Source organism: Thamnophis sirtalis, unplaced genomic scaffold, assembly GCF_051295495.1.
Source record: "Thamnophis sirtalis isolate CommonGarterSnake01/CBP01778 unplaced genomic scaffold, rThaSir2_p1.2 scaffold_2, whole genome shotgun sequence".
Classification (NCBI taxonomy): Eukaryota; Metazoa; Chordata; class Lepidosauria; order Squamata; family Natricidae; genus Thamnophis; species Thamnophis sirtalis.
The window spans coordinates 47,988,362-48,011,412 of record NW_028261382.1 but is presented as its reverse complement, the minus strand read 5'-3'; the positions used below and the strand labels follow the sequence as shown (position 1 = coordinate 48,011,412).

Genomic DNA, 23,051 nt, shown 5'->3' with positions numbered 1-23,051 from the left:
TGGGTGTGCAGCAACAGTCCTAAAAACGGTCCCTTTCGTCAGTGCCGTTGTAACTTGGAATGGTGACTAAATGAATTGCTGTAAGTCGAGGACTACCTGTACAAAAGTGTGCAAAAGTGTTAGACAGGTGTGCAAAAATGTTGCGAATTGAATGCTTTGGGAAAGAGAAGCGTTAAATAACCGAAGAAGAAGAAGAATGGAGAGGATGTTTTCTCCTGCCTTCTTTCCTATCACAAATGCCACTCAGGCCCCCTCCCCACATCCGACCCACACCCACTGGAGTAGGACGCCTGCCTTCCCCCACCCCTCTTCCAGCCCTACAGAGCCTCCCCTTTAAGCTAGTCCTCGACTTACGGCCACAACGGATCCTGACATTTCTGTTGCTAAGTGAGACATTAAGTGAATTTTGCCCTTTTTTACAACCATTTTTTGCCACATTTGTTAAGGGAATCCCTCCCTTCCGTCGTTAAGTTACTCACATGGTTGTTAAGCGAATCTGGCTTTCCCCATTAATTTTACTGGGCAAAAAAGGGGGGATCACGTGACTCTAGGCCCCTGCGGCCGTCATAACTACGGATCACTTGCCAAGCGGCTGAATCTTGATCACGACGTGACCACGGGGCGCAAGTGCGAAAAAAACAATCCTTAAGTCCCTTTCTTTCAGTGCTGTTGAACGGTCACTAAACGAACTACCGTAAGGCGAGGACTCCCTAGAGACATCTTCTCTGTTTTTTCCTCGGCCGGAGGCCTTCGACGTGCAGGCGGGGGAAAAGAAAAAAAAATCCCCCCACACTTCTTTTTTTCGCTTCTTGACGGTTTCTCCGCCTAGGCCTCAAGCCTTTCCCTCGGTCCCCATGGCGACGGAGTCCCCGCCGGAAGCGCCTCTTTACACACTGGCCTATCGCGGGGCTCGGCTCGACAGGGGAGGCGGGCCCGGAAGCGGCGCGGCTAGAGCGGCTCACCCGGCTTCGCCGCTGGCCGCTCTAGACCTGCGTGGTTCGGTGGCTGTCTGTCGGCCCAAGCGGCGCTGTTTGGCTTTTCCAAGCCCGGCGAAGGCTTCGGCGGGGCGGAGGATGGCGGAGGCCTCTTCGGCTGCCGCGACGGCCGCCGTCGCCCAGCACCGCTTCTTTTGCCACAGCTGCAAGGGCGAGGTCAGCCCCAAGCTGCCGGTGAGCCCCGGGATTCTCCCCCCCCGCCCGTTGCGGGAAAGACCTGGTGCGGGAGGGGTGACACGGGTTGGTGGGGGGAGGGGAGGGCTGGATCCCTCTTGTAAACGAGGGGAGGGGCGACGGGGCACCCCCCCCCAGCGAATTCCCCCCCCTTAATCCCGCTCGGCTGCGCCCCAGGCCGGAGGGGGATTAATGGGTGGGTGGAGGGCACAAGCCTCTTTCCCCAACCTGGCGCCCCCCAAATTTGGGGGGGGGGATGCTGGAGGGTCCAAAGAATCCGAAGGCGGCAGCAGCAGCAGCTTGGAAAAGGCGAAGGGGCTTTTTTTTGGTAACGGAGCAAGAATAACAGGGTGGGAAGGGACCCTGGAGGTCACCTAGTCCGACCCCGCCTACTGAAGCAGGAGGCTCCAGGCAGGTAAGTCCTCGGTTTACGACCAAAACGTCTGTTGCTGAGTGAGATATGTCTTAAGTTGAGTTAGGCCCCGGCTTTCCTTGCCTTGTTTTGTGAAAGCGAATCGCCGCAGTTGGTCAGTTGGTAATAGACTAGAATAAGAATTAATTAGAATAAGAATTAGAATAGAACAGTGTTTCTCAACCTTGGCGACTTTAAGTCCTGTGGACTTCGACTCCCAGAATTCCCCAGCCAGCTTCGCTGGCTGGGGAATTCTGGAAGTCAAAGTCCACAGGACTTAAAGTCGCCAAGGTTGAGAAACACTGGAATAGAATAAGGAATAGAATAGAGACTAGAATAAGGAATAGAATAGGATTCAGAATAGAATAAGGAATAGAACAGAATGGAATGGAATAGAATAAGAGAAAAGAAGAATTGAATAGAATTGAATTCTTTATTGGCCAAGTGTGATTGGACACACAAGGAATTTGTCTTTGGTGCAGAAGCTCTCAGTGTACATAAAGAGAATAAAATACATTCATCAAGAGTAAAAAGTTACAACACTTAGTGAGAGTCATAGGTTACTAATAAGCTATCAAATCATACCAGGAAACAAATAAAACAATAGAAATTGTAAAGATACAAGTCACATGGTTATAGTCCTAAGTGGGAAGAGACAGATACTAGGAAGGAAGAGAAGAAGAATAGAAATACAGTCTTAGTAGGTAATAATACTTAGTAGGTAAGTAAGTAAAACCCGGTCACTAAGTGAATCTCGCTTCCCCATTGACTTGGCTCAGTTGCAAAGGGGATCGCGTGACCCCCCCAGGACGCTGCAACCGTCATAATAAATAGGAGCCCATTGCCAAGCATCTGAGTTTCGATCGCGGGACGATGTGGGGATGCGGCAAAAGTTGTGGAAAACGCTCCTGAGTCACATTTTTTTCAGGGCTGCATTGTGGCTTTGAACGATCACTAAGCGAACTGTAGTAAGCCGAGGACTACCTATAGCAGAGTTGGAAGGGACCTTAGAGGTCTTCTAGCCCAACCCGCTGTTGAAGCAGGGGTCTCCAACTTTGGTAACTTTAAGACTTCAAGTCCCAGAATTCATCAGCCAGCAAAGCTTGTGGACTTCAACTCCCAGAATTCCTCAGCCAGCAAAGCTTGCAGACTTCAACTCCCAGAATTCCTCAGCCAGCAAGCTTGCAGACTTCAACTCCCAGAATTCCTCAGCCAGCAAAGCTTGTGGACTTCAACTCCCAGAATTCCTCAGCCAGCAAAACTTGTGGACTTCAACTCCCAGAATTCCTCAGCCAGCAAAGCTTGCGGACTTCAACTCCCAGAATTCCTCAGCCAGCAAAGCTTGCGGACTTCAACTCCCAGAATTCTTCAGCCAGCAAAGCTTGTGGACTTCAACTCCCAGAATTCCTCAGCCAGCAAAGCTTGTGGACTTCAACTCCCAGAATTCCTCAGCCAGCAAAGCTTGTGGACTTCAACTCCCAGAATTCCTCAGCCAACAAAGCTTGTGGACTTCAACTCCCAGAATTCCTCAGCCAACAAAGCTTGTAGACTTCAATTCCCAGAATTCCTCAGCCAGCAAAGTTTGTGGACTTCAATTCCCAGAATTCCTCAGCCAGCAAAGCTTGCAAACTTCATCTCCCAGAATTCCTCAGCCAGCAAAACTTTGTGGACTTCAACTCCCAGAATTCCTCAGCCAACAAAGCTTGTGGACTTCAACTCCCAGTTTTGCTGGCTGAGGAATTCTGGGAGTTGAAGTCCACACGTCTTTAAAGTTGCCAAGGTTGGAGACCCCTACTCTATAGCACCCTGGACCAATGGCTGTCCTATCTCTTGAAAAACCATTCTTGAAGTACAGTTGCAGGAATTGAGTATGGGATCTTCATCATCATCATTCTAACCATGGTCTATCCATGGCAGGATGAAGGCTTCTTCCACATATTTCCAACCAATAAAGTCCTGAGCTTTCTTTGCCAATTGGGACCACCATACTTGCTGATGTCTTCAATCCGTCTTGCTTTAGATCTTTTTCATGGATGCTTATTAATCCAGGGGGATCCATTCCACGACTGCCTTGGTCCCCCTGCCATCAGTTCTTCCTGGTATGGGACCACTCTGTTTCCATTTCAATTCTTTAACTCTCTTGATGGCATCGTATACTTTCATTTGTTTTGTAATCCATGTGTAGGTCTTTCTATCTTATCTTGTTTTTCGATGACTCATTGTGCCACTTAACCAGTTTTTGTGTCGGTTCTGAGGTTAATGTCCACATTTCACCAGCATATGTTAGAGCAGGTGGCACACACTGATTGAAACCTTTTCGGGCATGTTTGTTAGTTGCAAAGTTGTGTCTGACCCATCGTGACCTCCTGGACCGCATTCCTCCAGGCCTTCCTGTCCTCTGCCATCCTCTGGAGTCCATTGAAGTTCACGTCTGCTGCTTCGGTGACTCCATCCAGCCCCCTTCTCTGCCGTCCCCTTCTTCTTCTTTTGCCCTCCATCGTTCCCAGCATGAGGCTCTTCTCCAGGGAGTCCTTCTTCCTTCTCATCAGGTGGCCAAAGTCTTTGAGTTCCCTCTTCAGGATCTGGCCTTCTAAAGAGCAGCCAGGGTTGATGATCTCTAGGACTGACCGGTTGGATGGCCTTGCAGTCCAAGGGACTCAATGCAGGAGTCTTCTCCAGCACCAGAGTTCAAAGGCCTCCATTCTTCGGTGCTCAGCCTTCCTTATGCTCCAACCTTCACAGCCATCCATTGCAACTGGGGAAACCATAGCCAAAGGCTTAACGAGAGGTGGTTCTTGAAAATTACCTTTAGCTTGTTGAATGCCTATCAACCACCTTTAATCCGCCATTCAATTTTCTTTATTATATCACCTTCCATTGAGATCCAAAAGAAGCACCAGGGTAGACATGATAGCAGTATTCCAGTATTTGAGGGGCTGCCCCAAAGAAGAGGGGGTCAGCCTCTTTTCCAAAGCACCAGGAGGCAAGTCAAGAAGCAACGGATGGAAACTAATCAAGGAGGGAAGCAACCTGGAATGAAGGAGAAACTCCCTAACAGTGAGGACAATTAGCCAGTGGAACAGCTTGCCACCAGAAGTTGTGGGTGCGTCATCAGTGGAGGTTTTTAAGAAGAGACTGGACAGCTATTTTGTCTGAAATAGCACGGAATTAAAATCATGGAAGCCCCATTCTCAATGCAAGACTCTAATTTCAGAGCGTCCCATTCAATTCTTGTCTAATCCAGTGTTTCTCAACCTTGGAAACCTTTAAGATGTGTGGACTTCAACTCTCAGGATTCCCCAGCCAGCTTAAAATTGCCAAGGTTGAGAAACAATGGCCTAGTCCATTGATGGCGAACATTTTCGACGCTATAGGGCACTGCACACCAGAACAACTAGACACAAGGACAGTTTTTCCCCAAATGCCATCACTCTGCTTAACAACTAATCCCCACAACACTGTCATATTATCTACTAAGGCTGTATTACTATTATTATTCTCTTCCTTCCTAGTATCTCTCTCTTCCCACTTATGACTATAACCATGTTGTTTATATCTTTCAATTTATATTGTTTTTGTTTCTTTCCTAGTACGATTTGATTGCTTAATAGTAACCTTGACTGTCACTTAAGTATTGTGTCTTTTTATTCTGGATGAATGTATTTTATTCTCCTTATGTACACTGAGACAAATTCCTTTGTGTTTCCAATCACCACTTGGCCAATAAAGAATTCTATTTTCGGCACCGAGGGCCAAAAAGGCTGCGCGAAAACATTGCACGATCGTCGGGGTCCACGCTGTGGAAAAGCCAAACTTCCCGGTTCTAGCGCACATGCGTTACCAACAATCAGCTGGCCGGCGCAACTGCGCACACCGGTTTTTGGCACTGCTGCACTCATGGATAGCTGATCCTCGCAAGCACATGCGCCCCAGAAACCTGGAAGACAAACAGGCAAGGCCACGTGTGCCGAGCAACATGACTTCGTGTGTCACTTTGGGCTCACGTGCCATTGATTTGCTACCACGGAAATGTCTGCTTAGAATTCTCCCCGTTAGGCAGGATGTTTTAAAAGAGTTCATTGGAACTTGCCTGTCCGTAGTACATAGGATTATCCCATGTCCCACATTCCGAGATGGTAGAGAACAGGTCATTCCCAGGGCCCAAGCAGATAAGGTCTATGCCAGTTTAATCTGATGACCTAGTTCACTGGGTCAGCAACCTGTGGCTCTGGAGCTGCATGTGGGTTCTTTCATCCCTCTGCTGCAGCTCCCTGTCGCTCCAAATCTGCACCACAACCGCCAATGTGCGGCACCCGGCTGAGCCGATGGATTCTACCTTGCTCTAAAACAGTGTTTCTCAACCTTGGCGACTTTAAGTCCTGGGGACTTCAACTCGCCAAGGTTGAGAAACACTGCTCTAAAATCTGTAACCTGCTTTGTTCTCCATGAAAGATACTCTTGGAAAAAGCAATGAACCAATAGTCTTCCTTTGCTGATTAAAACTTAAGTGGGATGGGTGATGTGTGGTTATTATGGGCTAAAATCTCATGGCCCCATTTTCTTTCTTTCTTTCTTTCTTTCTTTCTTTCTTTCTTTCTTTCTCTCTCTCTCTCTCTCTCTCTCTCTCTCTCTCTCCCTTTCTCTCTCTCTCTCTCTCTCTCCTTTCTCTCTCTCTCTTTCTTTCTTTCTTTCTTTCTTTCTTTCTTTCTTTCTCGGCAGGAATACACATGTCCTCGGTGTGAATCTGGATTTATTGAAGAAGTAACAGATGATTCCAGGTAATTTTCCTGACAAGCAACAACAAGATGCCCTTGTATAGATGTCCTCCTCTCTTCTTCTGAAGGGCGTTTTGTCAACCTCAGCCAGTTTAAAACAATGTGCGATTCTGGCAGTTGAAATCCAGGCTACTGGTCCTCCTCAGCTTATGGCCACATTTCAGCCCAAACTTTTCGTTGCTGAGTGAAACACTTGCCCAGTGAATGTCATTTCATTTTATGACTTTGTGTGCCACGGTGGTTAAGTAGCAATAGCAATAGCAGTTAGACTTATATACCGCTTCATAGGGCTTTCAGCCCTCTCTAAGCGGTTTACAGAGTCAGCATATTGCCCCCAACAACAATCCGGGTCCTCATTTTACCCACCTCGGAAGGATGGAAGGCTGAGTCAACCCTGAGCCGGTGAGATTTGAACAGCCGAACTGCAGAACTGCAGTCAGCTGAAGTAGCCTGCAGTGCTGCATTTAACCACTGCGCCACTGCAGTTGTTTAGTTAGTCACGCGGTTGTTCAGTGAATCTGATATCCCCGTAGACTTTGCTCGGGCGGGAACCTGCGCAGATCGGGGAAAGGCCCCACTCCCCTCACATACGTGGCAGAGGCCCGAAGACTAAATGGGTGACAGGAGGTGCGCGGGCATGCAGGGTGGAGGTGGGCAACAGCTGGCGTACCCACAAAGGGGGCTCTGTGTGCAACCTGTGACATGCGTGCCATAGTTTTGCCATCGTGGTCCTATCAGGTCGGAATGGGAGAACTCGCTGCAGGGACAATTCAATTTAATTATTTAAATATTTAAAATGTTATTTTATTATTATTATTTTTAGCTTTTTTATTATTATTATTTTACAAACATTCAAAATACACACACACACACACAACTTAGACGTACACTACACTTACACAATACAGTACGAACAGGAACTTCCTGTTCATTCTAATAGCAATTACAAATTAACTTCATTCATTCTTGATTCTTTCCTCCATCCACCTATACCATTTATAGTAAGAGCCGAGGTGGCGCAGTGGGTAGAGTGCAGTACTACAGGCCACTTCAGCTGACTGCTAGATCAGCAGTTCAGCGGTTCAAATCTCACCGGCTCAGGGTTGACTCAGCCTCCCATCCTTCCGAGGTGGGTAAAATGAGGACCCGGATTGTTGTTGGGGGCGATATGCTGACTCTGTAAACCGCTTAGAGAGGGCTGAAAGCCCTATGAAGCGGTATATAAAAATCTGCTATTGCTATTATCCCATATCTGGTAATATTCTCTCTCTACTTTTCCCTGAATTTCTTTTGTTAATTTGTACATTTTGGCACAATCTATAACCTTTCTTATTATTTCATCTTTGCTTGGTATTAATTTATTTTTCCATTTCTGAGCGAAGGCAATCCTCGCCACCATAATTATGTGTAAAATCAAATACTGGATTTCTTTTTTATATTTCGCAATCATTAAAAGAGAGCCGAGGTGGCGCAGTGGTTAGAGTGCAGCACTGCAGGCTACTTCAGCTGACTGCAGTTCGGCTGTTCAAATCTCACCGGCTCAGGGTTGACTCAGCCTTCCATCCTTCCGAGGTGGGTAAAATGAGGACCCAGACTGTGGGGGCGATATGCTGACTCTGTAAACCGCTTAGAGAGGGCTGAAAGCCCTATGAAGCGGTATATAAGTCTAACTGCTATTGCTATTATTCCTAGTAGAAAAACTTCTGGTTTCCATCTATTTTGACTCCTGTTAGTGGCTCTAGCCAATTTTTAATCCTTTTCCAAAACGTTATTTTAATTTGTGTCATTCACCTTTCATTCTGTCCCTCCTTGGGAATCCTTCCTTTCATGATTCCATTCCACCATTTCTACAATATTAGTTTGTTGTGGCCCGGCAGGAGCCGTTGGCCACCAGGTGGTGGCAGAGCATTGGATCAGAGGGAGTGTTCAGGGAAACACTTGGGAGTTGTTGCAGGATGCACCCTGTTGAAGGGTTACTCGACGGAAGGAACAACTGAGTACTTACAGGAGATGATTGCGAGCAGCTGTTGCTCATTGGGATCCTCCCCTGAGTATAAAGAGACTGCTGGTGCCACGCCCTGGTTGCAGAAGTCAACCCGTTCCTGTTCTAGTGTTTGTTCTTGTTCGAGTTCACACATCGAGAGAAGCTAACTTGGATAAGTGGCTTGCAGTGTTTTGTGAGTTATAGGACTTTTGCCAGAGCTATTATCTTTGTTTATTTGGGCTTGCAGCCAACAAGAGCTTGGACTGATTAAAAGAAACCTTTTGAGTTACGTGGCTTTTTGCTTTCGTTCTTGGACGGAGAAGGGGGGGTCAGAACATTAGTCCAACTCTTGTCCCATGGCGAGGTATTCTAGACCCCTACGAGTTCATTCCCTGGTAAGTTGGTGACCAGGGAAGTGGGAATTTCTGGGAGTGAAAGCCCACACATTTTAAAAGTCCCCAAAGTTGAGAATCCCTGTTCTTTTTAAAGTCCTGGCGTCCTCCTGCAACCTGTTTTTTTCCCCCCCCCTCTCTCTCTAGTTTTTTAGAAGGCAACAGCAGTGGCAACGATGAAAGTCCTTCTACCCCATTTGCAGAGGTGAGTTTACCTGTTCTTTTTTTTTTTTTCTCTTCAGCTTTCTACAGCTGTGTTGGGGAGGGGTCCTTCCCTGTCCAGTCCCACCCTTGAACGACATTGATCTGGTTTGATGTGTGGCTCTTTTGAAGTGACGTAGATTTCTGGGGGAAACCCTAGTTTGAAAAAGACAGGGGTGCGAAAAAGAAGCCATTGGACAACTGAGGAAGTGTAACTCTCAATGTGATGCTTAAAACTAGATAAAGCTTTGGATCATTTTCCTTATTAATTAGTCAAAAAATACAGATAATGCTCAAGATATGAGCCAGCCGTGTGCAGCAGCTGCCAAAAAAGCCAACACAGTTCTAAGCTGCATAAACAGGGATAGAATCAAGATCATGTGAAGTGTTGATACCACTTTATAAAGCCTTGATAAGGCCACACTTGGAATACTGCATCCAGTTTTGGCCGCCGCACCACTCCAAATTTGATATCTATATATATAAAAGCAAAATACCACTCACCATCATCACGAAATCTCCAGAACCATAAAGCCTACAAACTGGAAATTTGGCCTGTATGTGTCCTCTTGGCTTCTAGGTGCTCGCTAAGAAAGGATTTTTCAAAATGACCCTCAGGTCCTTAGTATTTCTTATATTGTTATTAACATGCTCTGATGCGAAGGAGTTAGACATTCTACTCCCCCTCCCCATCTGAAAAGAACTCTGTTCCAACTGCCACTTGGGCATGGCCAGCGTGGGACTCATCCGGCCTGCGGGTTGGGAGTTTAGACATTCTACTCCCCTTCCCCACCTGAAAAACGCTCTGATGCTCAGGAGTTAGACTGAGGGAGAGAAGGGGATAAGATGGGAGAGGCCTCTGTGGGGCAAGCCTAAGGGAGAGAAGGGGATAGGAGGGGATCAATGGGGCCACCTGAGGAAAAGAAGGGGGATAGGAGAGGCCAATTGATTGTAACTACTCATTAATTTTCTGTAAGCTGTGTCGATTTATCACCTAGTTTCATAGCGGAGCACAAGTATCCAGCTAGGAAAAAAATATAGGCAATTTTTAGCAAGAGCTGAGCATACGAAGAGCATCTTAAAGGAAAGAAGGGCTGACTCTCGGCTTTTGCGAATGCATTGCAAGTCAGACCAAGTATAGCAGCAGATCCAAGGGGCTTTTTATATTTAGATGGGTGACTTGGTCACCCGCAAGTTCCTGTTGCGTGAGACAAGCTTTTGAGTGGGCAGACGCTTGGAAAAGGGAAGCTATTCAGAGCCATTTCAGCTGCCAGTCTGCCTCCCACTACCTCTCAGCCGAGGCATTGCTGGCCCTCCCACCTGCTCTGTGGCCAAGCCTGGCACGGACGACCGAACAAGCCCAGGTGCGACACATGCTTCCCCAGGAGATAATCATCCCATCCTGGCCTCTGCTGCAGCGTGAGGCAGTCATCCTGCAGGGATGGAGGCTGAGGGTCTCCGGGCTAGGCTGCCCCTCTCTTTGGAGGCTGAGTTTGCAGACCCCCGTGGGGTGCCCAGGTGGCTGCGCGGTGGCTTCATGTGTGATGCTTCCGGTGTTGTGAGGGCCCAGGCAATGGGGTTAGCTCAGTAAGCTGAGTCCCTTCACAAGGGTTTAGAGGGTTGTGAAGATGCTGCTGGCGAATAGAATATAGAATAGAATGTAAAATATAAAATAAAATAGAGAGTAAAATATAGAACAGAATAAGAATAGAATAGAAAGGAACAGAATAGAATGGAAAACAGAATAGGATAGAATAGAATAAGAAAAGAATAGAATGAAATGGAACAGAATAATGTAGAATACAGAATTGGGTAGGATAGATTAGAATAAGAATAGAATATACAATAGAATGCAAAATATAGAATAAAATAGAGAGTAAAATATAAAACAGAACAGAATAAGAATAGAATAGAATGGAATAGAATAGAATACAGAATTGGATAGGATAGAATAAGAAAAGAATAGAATAGAATAGAAAAAATAGAATGGAACAGAATAGTATAGACTACAGAATTGGATAGGATAGAATTAGAATAGAATTAGAATAGAATTAGAATAGAATTAGAATAGAATTAGAATAGAATGTAAAATATAGAATAGAGTAGAATAGAATAGAATGTAAAAAGTAGAATAGAATAATATAGGATAGAATATAGAGTAGAACAGAAGAGAATAGAGTAAAATATAGAATTGAATAGAACAGAATAGAATGTAAAAAGTAGAATAGAATAATATAGGATAGAATAGAAAGTATAGAATATAGAGTAGAATAGAATAGGGGAGTAAAATATAGAATAGAAAGTAAAATATAGAATAGAAAGTAAAATACAGAATAGAATAATCACTTTATTGTCACGTTGTACAACAATTGGCGTACATTAAAATGAAATTTTGTTGCCTCCAGCTCGCAAAGGGTTAACCACCTCCAATATATGCTACATAACCACGGCAGAAGAAACAAATACCAAATTATGCCCATGCCCACCTAGATGATAGTTACATTATAATTAGCGGCCTGAGCTCCCCCAGCCGCTTTGGTTTGAACCTTATCATTAGTCCTGGCTTTTTCTCCTGCTGTGCCTTGGCATTGCCTGTGTGGCCACGCAGATCCTTCAATTGTGAAATTCAATTTGGAATCTTGTCATTTAAATATCTCTTCTATCCTCTCGGACGGATCCGGAAGGCCCGCTGAGCGTTCACACTTGTTGAGATGGCTGGTGCCATGGCCAGCTAGGTCGTTAAGTTAGTTAGTTAGCAGTTAGACTTATATACCGCTTCATAGGGCTTTCAGCCCTCTCTAAGCGGTTTACAGAGTCAGCATATTGCCCCCCAACAACAATCCGGGTCCTCATTTTGCCCACCTCGGAAGGATGGAAGGCTGAGTCAACCTTGAGCCGGTGAGATTTGAACCGCCGAACTGGAGAACTGCAGTCAGCTGAAGTAGCCTGCAGTGCTGCATTTAACCACTGCGCCACCTCGTCGTGCGAGTGGCCGAATGTCACCTTACGGGGTTTTTTAGGGGGAACCCCAGTGGGTCAAAGGATGAAGGCGCCTCCTCCTCCTCCTCCCTTCGGCCTTCAAATCAACCACGGGCCCCAGCAAACATGTCCGTGGCTTTGGTGACCACCTGAGTTGGATTGCAGGCAGTCCTTGACTTACGACCACGCCTGGGCTTGAAATTTCTGCTCTATCTAGAAATTCTGAATAAGCATACTGAAATAATTATGTCTTGATCCCTTTGGGAGTTCTGGCTCAGAGCAATGCAGATGTTTGGATCTGTAGGCAGTCCTTTTAAAAATAAAGCTATTTCCCCCCCACCTCCATCCGTTGATTCTGAATTTAGCCCTTGGACTCAGCGTGTCAAGCCACGTCACCCTTGACCTCAAGCCACTGCTTTGAGGTGGCTCCTAAGAGCCAAGGTGGCGCAGTGGTTAAATGCAGCACTGCAGGCTACTGCTAGATCAGCAGGTCAGTGGTTCAAATCTCACCGGCTCAGGGTTGACTCAGCCTTCCATCCTTCCGAGGTGGGTAAAATGAGGACCCAGATTGTTGGGGGCAATATGCTGACTCTCTGTAAACCGCTTAGAGAGGCCTGAAAGGCCTATGAAGCGGTATATAAGTCTACTGCTATTGCTATTGCTATTGCTTTGCCTGAGCTCATCTTTCCTTTCAACTCAACTGGTTCAGTCGCGTTGCTTAATGTCGTCTTGGTCACAAAAGGGGGAAACTCCCTGGCCTATCTTAGGCGAGGCTGATACGGATACAGATGATCAAAGTTGGAAGGAACCTTGTAGGTCATCTAGTCCAACCCCCCAGCCCAAGCAGGAGACCCTACACCATTTCTGACAGATGGCAGTCCACTCTCTTCTTGGAAGCTTCCAGGGATGAAGCTCCCACAACTTCTGCCCCATGGGTTGATTGTTCTCATTGTCAGAAAAGTTTTCCTTATTTCTAGGTTGAATCTCTCCTTGGTCAGTTTCCATCTGTTCTTCCTTCTCTGGCCTTTGGGTGCTTTGGAGAATAGCTTGACCCCCTTCCTCCTCTCTGTGGCAGCCCCTCAAATATTGGAAGATGCTCTCATGTCTCCCCTGGTCCTTCTCTTCCCTCGACTAGCCAGGCCCAGTTCCTGCAACTGTTCATCATCTGTTTGAGCCGCAAGGCCTTTGATCATCTTAGATAGATTCAGATTAACAGAGTTGGAAGGGACCTTGTAGGTCATCTAGTCCAACCCCGCCGCTCGAGCAGGACACCCTACACCATTTCTGACAGATGGCAGTCCATTCACATGGTTGGGCTTTGGAAGGGCTCCAGAACTGTATCTTCCTTCTGCTTATGGAACTCTTCTGGCCCTCTGGCTTTAGAGTCAGGGTCAGTCAATCAGAATAGAGCTGGAAGGGACCTCAGAGGTCTTCCAGTCCAACCCCTGCTCAAGCAGAAGACCCTCTACCGTTCCAGACAAGTGGCTATCCAACCTCTAGAATTCACCCTAATGCAGTAAAAGGTAACTAGTGTTTTAGACTTTAAGCAAGCCAACTTCAAAGTGTTTCTCAACCTTGGCAACTTGAAGATGTCCGGACTTCAACTCCCAGAATTCCCCAGCCAGCGAATGCTGGCTGGGGAATTCTGCGAGTTGAAGTCCGGATATCTTCAAGTTGCCAAGGTTGAGAAACACTGCGCTAAGAGATTGACTAGGAAGGATTCCATGGGTGGAAAATGTAGAGGGGAAAACAATGCAGGATGCTTGGGATAGTCTGAAAAACAAGCTTATAAAAGCCCAAACAAAAACAATACCACAGAAAAAGAAAAACGAGAGACTCCAGAGCAGACTAGCACGACTACACAAAGAGCTCATTGCCAAGTTAAGGGACCAACAGGACAAGTACAGATAGTCCTTACGACCACGACAACACACTTATATTGTTAAGTGAGAAATTCGTTAAGTGAGTTCAGCTCCGTTTTGCGACTTTCCTGGCCACATTTCTTAAGTGAATCCCTGCAGTTGATAAGTTAGTCACTCGGTTGTTAATTGAATCTGGCTCCCCCATTGACTTGGTTCGTCAGAAGGTCGCAAAAGGGCATCACGTGACACCCCTCCCCCCCCGGAAGACAGCCATGGTCATAAATACGAGTCCGTTGTCAAGAGTCTGAATTTTGATCATATGAGGATGCTGCTGTGAGAAATGGTCATAAGTCACTTTTTTCAGTTCCATTGTAACTTTGGACGGTCACTAAGCGAACTGTTAAGGATTATTACCGGTATAAAAATTTGCTTTCTGGTAAAGAAAATCCTGCTTTTCCCCTCAGGTGGAGTTTTCGTTGTGCCTCTAAGCTGGTTCTGACTCTTTCCCTAAACTTTCCATCTCTCTCCCTCAGTTCTGGGACCAGCTGGATCGTTCCATGGTCTTCCCATTCCTAAGCAACTCTCTGGACCACAATGGCCGGGACAACGAGAGGGGCCACCAAGCCCATGCAGATCTTTGGGGACCAAGCCGACCCCCGCGACTGCCTATGGCCCGGCGGTATCGGCCCCGCCTCAGCACACGGCCCGATCGGTCGCCGGCCATTGAAGGGTAAGAACCGAAGGGGCGAGTCCAGCTCTCCGTGCGGAAGAGAGAGAGAGACGGTTGTCCAGCTGGTCAGAGAAGGGGGCGGGGGGCATTATTTCCCTGAGCGAAGGTAAAAACAAGGATAGCCTCAAAACCAGTAGAGGGTGTCCTCAACGGCCGTCTATTGAGCCCAACGTTTCTGTTGTTAAGTGAAACAATTGTGAAGGGAATTTTGCACCCGTTTGACGACTTTTCTTGCCGCGTTTGCTTAGTGAATCTTTGCCATTGTTGAATTAGTAACAAGGTTGTTAAGTGAATCTGGCTTCCCCACTGACTTTGCTTCCCAGAAGGTCTGTGTTAGAATGAACTAGCCGATAACTCGGAGTTGCCCCGGTATTTATTTATAGGGGGGAAATATCCGGACCAAACGTCATTTCTAATGTTGGATTTTTCCCCTTACCACAGGGAGCCCCCTTGTGGAGTACTGTGAGTTACCATGGCACCTCCACTGTGCTGTACAGTAGAAGCCATTTTAAGGCAGTACAGTAGAAGCCGTTTTAAGGCACAACAGGCTGTATCTTAACTGAACACACACCGAGGGGAGTTAGGGGTGTCTTATCTCCACATATTTGTCTCCAGAGAGTCAGTCATCTGTGTACTAAGTTTGGTTGAAATTGCTCCAGGCGTTCCAGAGTTATGCTGGAACATGCACACACACACACACACACACACACACAGACACATACATGAACAGCTGTTTATATAGAAGATAGAAGAGCTAAGTCACTTTTTCTGTGCTGTTTTGACTTTGAACTGTTGTAAGTCGAGGACAACCTGTAGTTTTCATTGCGATCCTACGTGGCCTCTGACAGCCAGCTCAGCATTGTGTATCCAATATTTGTCACTTTGGTCTTTGTCAAAGTGTGTGTTTGTGTGTGTGTGTGTGTGTGTGTGTGTGTGTGTGTGTGTGTGTGTGTGTGTGACGCTTCCTGCGTGGCATAAGGTGAACTTGTTTGGCTGCCAGAAAACCATCTTGTGGTGTTAACAGATTGGGCTTCCTCTCGGCCAGGTGGCAACTTCCGTGAGTACAGCTGCTCCTCTCTTACCTGTGACTTTTTTATCTGTTGTTCCCACCTGACAAACCATCACACATACTCCGGAGCAGAATAATCCAGCAGATCTTCGCCGGCTTCTTTGCAAATTCAGCCGTTCCTGGATCGCCTCCTCCGTCTTTCTCCTGGTGAGTGGCGTCCACTCTTGACGACAATTGTCTTGCCCTCAAGTGCTTGGATTCAAGGGTGTGGGGAACATGTGAAGTTGGGGTTGTCATGGGACGTTTTCAAGCCGCTTCTCAGGTCTGACCCCGGGAAGGGAGGGCTGGGAGCTTCAAGAGGGAAGATGGTTTGAAGCTCAGGCAGGCAATTTCCCTCCTCTTCGTCTCCGGGTTTTTGATCCTGCTCTCGGCTTGTCTTTGCGGAATGGGAGGACAACTCGCCATGGCCAACTCACCCCACAGGATAACTCGCTGCGAGACAATTCAACAATTCAATTATTTAAAATAATTTTTAAAAAACATTTTAATTTTCGTCCTTCACATTTCATTTTGTCCGTGGAATGGTGCGGTGGCCTAAAGGTGGAGCTGTCACCTCAGGAGGCTGTGAGTTTGATCCTAGGTAGAGGCAGATATTTCTCTTTCTGGGCACAATGAGAATATATCTACCGAACAGAACTCCGCGTCGGCAACAGGAAGGGCATCTGGCCATTAAAATATTCTGCTAGCTCCATTCAGTTGCCCAGACTCCACCCTGCCAGGGATTATGGGATTGTTAAGTGATGATGATAATGATGATTGGTGCCTTTTCCCTGGAGTGTTGCGGTGGCCTAGAGGTGGAGCTCTCGCCTCACAATCAGGAGGCTGTGAGTTCAATCCTAGGTAGAGGCATATACTGTATTTCTCTCTCTGGCCACAATGAGAATATAACTACTGAACAAAACTCCGCATTGGTGACAGAATGGGCATCCGGCCAGTAAAACACTCTGCTAGCTCCATTCAGTTGACCCACACTCCACCCCGCAAGGGATTATGGGGTCGTTAAGTGATGATTTCCTTTTTGTCCCTCCTTCGGCATCCTTTCATGGTTCTGCTCACTATTTCCTCGATATTAGTGTGACTCTTGTCCCACAGCGAGTTGTCCTGTGATGAGTTGGCTGCAGAGAGTTGGCCGCGTAGCTGTAGACCCGGAACGGTGGGCTGGAAGCTTGTTGAGGGAATATGGCTTGAATCTCAGCCAGGCAATTCCCTTCCTCTCCATCTCCGGGTCTTTGGTCCTGCTCCGGGCCTGGCTTTGAACTGGACAACCTCCCCTATTTCACAGCTCCCGCATCCTAGTTATCCTTGGAGGATTGTGCTGACCATTGCAGCTGAACCCCTTCCCCCTGGGACCCGGAACTACTTCTCCTATCCTGTTTCCCCCAAAATAAGACCTCCCCGGATAATAAGCCCAATCGGGCTTTTGACTGCATGCGCTAAAATAAGCCCTATCCGAAAATATGGCAACACAGCAGCAGCCACGAGGTGACCACGCTCGCCGCCACCTGCGCCCCAAATAAAATAAGTCCTCCCTGAAAAGAAGGCCAAGGGCTTATTTCGGGGATCAAAAGAAAATAAGACCCTGTCTTATTTTCAGGGAAACACGGTAGTGTCTTTTTCTTACTAGGAGTTGCAGAAAAGTTGGGGGGGGGGCAGCCAAGAGGGCTGGAAGTCCTTGTCCACCATGTGGGACTTGTAAGGTAGGGGGAGGGAAGCAGCTCTTTTCCCCCAGGCCCCCCCGTTGAGCTCCCTTTTCTTTCCCTCCCTCCAGGGGAGGCATGCAGGGCAGGCTGCATTCTAGCTTTGGGGACTACGCGTGGGACCAGAGCGGCCTCGATGCTGTCTTGACCCAGGTAAAGGCACCGGCCAGCGGGCCCCGGGCGAGGCTGCCCTTCTCCTCCGGCAGGGACACCTGTGGGGCAATGCTGGGCCTTCTCTTCCCTTGTGGCAGTCTCCCTTTGCTTGTCCACCATCGCCTCACCTGGTCCCGTCTCTCTTGCTGGCCATTGCAGCAAAAGGGAATGAACCTGCGTCATTTGGAGCTCAGCGTTGAAAGGAGACTCACTGTTCTGACCGAGGCTTCCCAAGAGCCTGAAGCCAACTCCTGGTTTTCCCGGCAAAACCCCCTTTTATTAATTGACTGTGAATTCTGCTCATTCACATCCAGCAAAGTTTTTCAAGGGAGGATTTACAGTCACAGACCTTATCTGCTTTGGAGAGCTGCCAGGCCGATCTCTGCAGAACTTGGCAAGGAATCTCAGAGAGTCACGAACCAATTAAGTGAACTAATTGTCCCCTGCAAACTCCACTCCCCTTTCGTTCCTCTTTTATTTCCTCTGGGAGGGGCCATTCATCATCCACCTGTGGCCTTCCTCCCAAGTCGACCCCTGTTCTTTAGCTGTTCCCTTCGTCTGGCCACTCTGTGCATGCGCACACTGGGAACAGGCTCCAGCTGTTCTTCTGACTCCAAAGGCAGCTGATAACTGTCAGACGGCCCTGGCCCCCTCTCTGCCTCCAACACAGAGCCTTATGTTTGTTTCTAATTTGGTAGGATATACAGACTCATTTATTTGGGCTTAGAGTTATGTAACAATCAAACCACTGGTTGTTTAACTAACTGAAACCATTCTGCTTTAACGTTGCTCTTTAAGGCAATCTGTTGTCGCTGCAGGCTTTTTAAGATCAGATCTTAAAAGGATGGCTACCAGTCAAATTCCCCTGCAATACAGGTAGTCCTCAACCTACGACTTCAATTGAGCCCATAATTGAGAAATCAATTATCAGTAAGTGAGAAATCGGTTAAGTGGGTTTTGCCCTGTTTTACAATGTCGCTTCCCACGTTTGCTAAGTGAATCGCTGCGGTTCTTAAATTAGTTACACCATTGTTAAGTGAATCTGGTTTCCCCTTTGTCAGGTCACATAAGGGGATCAGGGTGCCCCCCCCCCCCCAGGACACTGGAGCCATCACAAATGTGAGCCAGTTGTCAAGCGTCTGAATGTTAAACATGGCCTTGGCGATGCTGCAGTGTGAGAAATGGTCACAAGTCACTATTTCGGCCCTGTCGTAACTTCGAACGTTCACTAAGTGGACTGTGGTAAGTCGAGGACTACCTGTACAATTTTGATCTGCTGGGAGCAATGTTGAGGGGACGTTGGCTCAACCAGAACTAGAGTCTTTGGTTAACGTCCTGGAAGAACTGTGTAGGCCCTCTTAGGATTTTGAGCAATATGCTACAATAGAGTCCTACTTGATTGTTGAGACCCAAAGATCTGGAAGCTTCTGGACCAAAGATGCTTTTTGTTTTCAAGAGGCAACTGGACTTTCTGGTTTTTTTCTTTTGAAGATGTTTTGCTTCTCATCCAAGGAGCTTCTTCAGCTCTGACTGGATGGTGAGGAATGGAAGGATTTATATTCCTTGCAGACAGCTGGTCATTTGCATCCTTTTAGAGGGTCGTTGAGGCCACTTGGAGATTTATTTATGTCTTCTTTAAAAGCGTTTTGCTTCTCATCCAAGAAGCTTCTTCAGCCCTGACCGGATGGTGGGGAAGGGAAGGATTGATCCTCCTTGCAGGCAGTTGGTCATTTGCATTCTTTTAGAGGGTCATTGAGGCCAATTGGAGGTTTATCAGTGTCCTCAGGGTCACCAAGTGGTGCAAATGGGTGTGAAAGGACCCATTTATCTGAGGACACAATTAAACCTCCAAGTGGCCTCAACGACCCTCTCAAAGGATGCAAATGACCAGCTGTCTGCAAGGAGGATCAAACCTTCTATTCCCCACCATCCAGTCAGAGCTGAAGAAGCTTCTTGGATGAGAAGCGAAACGTCTTCCAAGAAAAACCAGAAAGCCCAGTTGCCTCTTGAAAACAAAAAGCACCTTTGGGACAACTATGACCTGGGTTGACTTGAGACTCTCCATAGACCTCCTGCCTTCTGAAGGAAGGTGCATTTTTAAAAGCTTTGGGCAAGTGCCTGATTCCCCTGCAGCTTGCCAGGAGGGAGCCCTCCGCCAGCTCTCCCCAGCACCCACAACCTTAAGGCCTCTTCTCTTGCGTAACCACCACCTCCTCTCTTGCAGCTTATGGGACACTTGGAAAATACAGGGCCTCCCCCAGCTGAGAAGGAGAAAATCTCCTCCCTCCCAACAGTGACCGTCACTCAGGAACAAGTGGGTAAGTTTTCGACACTTTTGGGGGGGCTTCTCCAAAGCCAGTTTGACAAGGCTTTCCTTTTCTTTCCCTTTTTCCTTTCCTTCCCTTTTCTTTCCCTCCCCTTTCCTTTCCCCTTTCCTTTCCTCTTTCCCTTCCCTTCCCCCTTTTCCTTTCCTTCCCTTCCCTTTCCTTTCCCCTTTTCCTTTCCTTTCCTTTCCCCTTCCCTCTCTCTCTCTCTCTCTCTCTCTCTCTCTTTCTTTTCTTTCTATTGCATGCAATACACACACCAGTCATTTTAGCAATAGGAGTTAGACTTATATCCCGCTTCATAGGGCTTTCAGCCCTTTCTAAGCGGTTTACAGAGTCAGCATATTTCCCCCAACAACAATCCGGGTCCTCATTTTACCCACCTCGGAAGGATGGAAGGCTGAGTCAACCCTGAGCCGGTGAGATTAGAACAGCCAAACTGCAGATAACAGTCAGCTGAAGTGGCCTGCAGTACTGCACCCTAACCACTGCGCCACCTTGGCTCTTTTCTATTTTCTGGGGGGATGCCTTCAGCAGGGGGATCAAACTCAATTTCCTTGAGGGCTTCATCAGGATTGTGTTTATCCCCGGGGTGAGTGTGGCCAGGATGAGTGTGGCCAGTTCAACGTCACTAGGGGGCGCCTGTGGTGGCCCGAGCACTCTGCCAGCGAAAACAAGTTCCCGGGATCCATTTTTGGCCGCGACTGTCTCCTGCAGCCCTCTGCCAGCGAAAACGGAGCTCGGGAGCAACCTGCAGGCCGGATCCAGCCCCTAGGCCTTGAGTTTGACACCCCTGGTCTTAAGGGCAACTCCAAGGCTGTGTTTCAAAGGAAGTGGGCGCTCAGGACCCCTTTGAGGATAAGCAGCTCCACCCAACCCCAACCCCCCCAAATTGCTGATTGCTAAACTTTATCCCTCAAGTCCAAGATCTTTCCTCTCATCGAACCCTGAACCCTCTTCATTCTTTTTCTTTCCGTATCTTTTTTCTCTTGGGATGCTTTTCTTTCTCTTGCTTTTCCCGGGAGTGGCAACCCCAAAGCCACATCGTTTCCCCGCTTCCCACCATCCCTCGCTTTTGGCTTCCTGAGCCTGGGAGAAACTCCCTCCCGCTGGCCACTGGCACTAACGTTCCACCCTCCCGCAGATACAGGTTTGGAGTGCCCTGTGTGCAAAGAAGACTACACCGTGGCGGAGCAGGTCCGGCAACTTCCGTGCAATCACTATTTCCACAGCAGCTGCATTGTGCCATGGCTGGAACTGGTGAGTCTCTGCTCGGGCAGATGGGATCGGGAGGGGTGTGTGTGGGCATTAATCCTGGCTCTGGGACAGGAAATCTGAGGTGCCACCACAGCAAGTAGCACTAGCACTTAGACTTCTATCCCGCTTCACAGTGCTTTCCAGCCCTCTCTAAGCGGTTTCCAGAGTCAGCCCATTGCCCCCAACAATCTGGGTCCTCATTTGACCCACCTCAGAAGGACGGAAGGCTGAGTCAACCTGGAGCTGGCCAGGATCGAACTGCTGGCAGTCAACAGAGTTAATCTGCAAATACAGCATTCTAACCACTGGGTCACCATGCCTGTCTTCCTTCCTTCCTTCCTTCCTTCCTTCCTTCCTTCCTTCCTTCCTTCCTTCCCTCCCTCCCTCCCTCCCTCCTTTCCTTTCGTTGCTTCCTTCTCTCTTTCCTTCCTTTTTCTTTCTTTCACAAGCAATAGCTCTTACATTTATATAACGCTTCACAATGCTTTTCAGCCCTCTCTAAGTGGTTTACAGAGTCAGCCTCTTGCCCCCAACAATCTGGGTCTTCATTTTACCCACCTCAGAAGGACGGAAGGCTGAGTCAACCTTGAGCTGTTCAGCATTGAACTATTGGCAGTGGGCAGAGTTAGCTTGCAGTACTAATGATAGGAAAGGGAAGGGGGAAATAGCCCTTAAACTTACATACCGCTTTACAGTGCTTTTCAGCCCTCTCTAAGCGTTTGACAGAGTCGTCCTCTTGCCCCCAACAATCTGGGTCCTCATTTTACTGACCTTGGAAGGACGGAAGGCTGAGTCAACCATGAGCCTGGTGAGGTTCAAACTTGCCAAATTGCAGGCAGCAGAAGCAGCCTGCAGTACCGCCCTCTAACCACTGCGCCACCGCGGCTCTGTATCCGAACCACTAGAAGCCACAAAAAGACAGCGTTCCTCCCTCCAGTCACTCACACGCGTGCTTTTTTCCCCTCCTTTCTCCTTCGTCAGCACGACACGTGTCCCGTCTGCCGGAAGAGCCTGAACGGGGAGGATTCCGCTCAGCGGGCCCCAACCACAGAGGCCTCCACGAGCAACTCCTTTAGCAGCCCAAGCCACCTGCATGACCGATGGACTTTCTGAAGGCTTCCCCAAGGGCCGCTGGGAGAGAAAGAGAAAGAGAAAGAAGGGCAAGCAACGGAGCCTGTCGCCTTCTTGGCTACGGATGTAAATTGTACGATAACTCAGCCACACCAAGCGAGAAGAGGGAAAGCGGGGCCCGAGTGGCCCTTCAACACCCCCCTCCCCATCGAAGCTTGCGCCTCCCCCCCCCTTCTGAAAAAAACGGTCACCGAGGAAACACCTCTTGAACTTTTCAGGTCTGAAGAGGCCACGTTTAGTGGTTGCAGGGTGGGAGTGGTGTCTATTAAAGCTTATGGACTTTCCCCCCCTCTGATATCTGTACTGATTGCTGGCTGGCTGGCTGGCCGTCCACATAACGTCCTTTCCTGGACATGGAAAGGGAACACAAACCTCGGGAAAGAGCCTGAAGGCCTGGCGTGCTTTAAAACGTGGCGTGGCTGGAAGGGGCTGGGTGGGGCTCCCTCTACGTTTGGCCAATGGTGTCTTGGCTTCAGAAGGGGGAGAAGGGAAGGGGAGCCCCCCACCCTTCCACCCACCCCTTCCCTCACTCCAGGTTTCTGTGGAAGCACACAGGCCAGGCTTCTCCACGCGAGGAAAGTGTCCCTGTGACTGGATTCCTTTCCTTGGACTGAAATATCCACTGGTCCGGTTTGCCCCTTGTGGTCAAACGGACTCCATTTGTCTTTCACACCAGAAATGATTTTGCCACGTATTCCTCAATATCGAAAACGCAAATACCATTACTTAAAATATCAAGAAGAATGGCTTGTCTCTTTTTGTTTCTTTTTGTCCTCCCCTTCTCTTCCAACTTTCATGCACCGACGTCGTTATCTCCTGGGCTTTTAAACCTCTCGGATCGGGTCCAAACTTACTTACTTCCTACTCTACCAGCCCAGGGGGGAGGTAGGGGGGGAAAACCCCTCGTTAAAAAAAG

General features: G+C 48.0%; 1 protein-coding gene across 1 annotated transcript; it reads left to right on the top strand.

Annotated features, from left to right (window-relative positions):
* The first annotated feature begins 1,000 nt into the window (after positions 1 to 1,000).
* RNF115 (ring finger protein 115) lies at positions 1,001 to 22,881 on the top strand. Its single transcript, XM_087705360.1, has 9 exons — positions 1,001 to 1,169; positions 6,301 to 6,359; positions 8,880 to 8,937; positions 14,308 to 14,504; positions 15,646 to 15,720; positions 17,342 to 17,423; positions 19,648 to 19,741; positions 20,892 to 21,007; positions 21,986 to 22,881. The coding sequence occupies exons 1-9, from the start codon at positions 1,074 to 1,076 to the stop codon at positions 22,115 to 22,117; spliced, it is 909 nt and encodes a 302-aa protein (XP_087561486.1). The 5' UTR covers positions 1,001 to 1,073; the 3' UTR covers positions 22,118 to 22,881.
* The last annotated feature ends 170 nt before the right edge of the window (positions 22,882 to 23,051 follow it).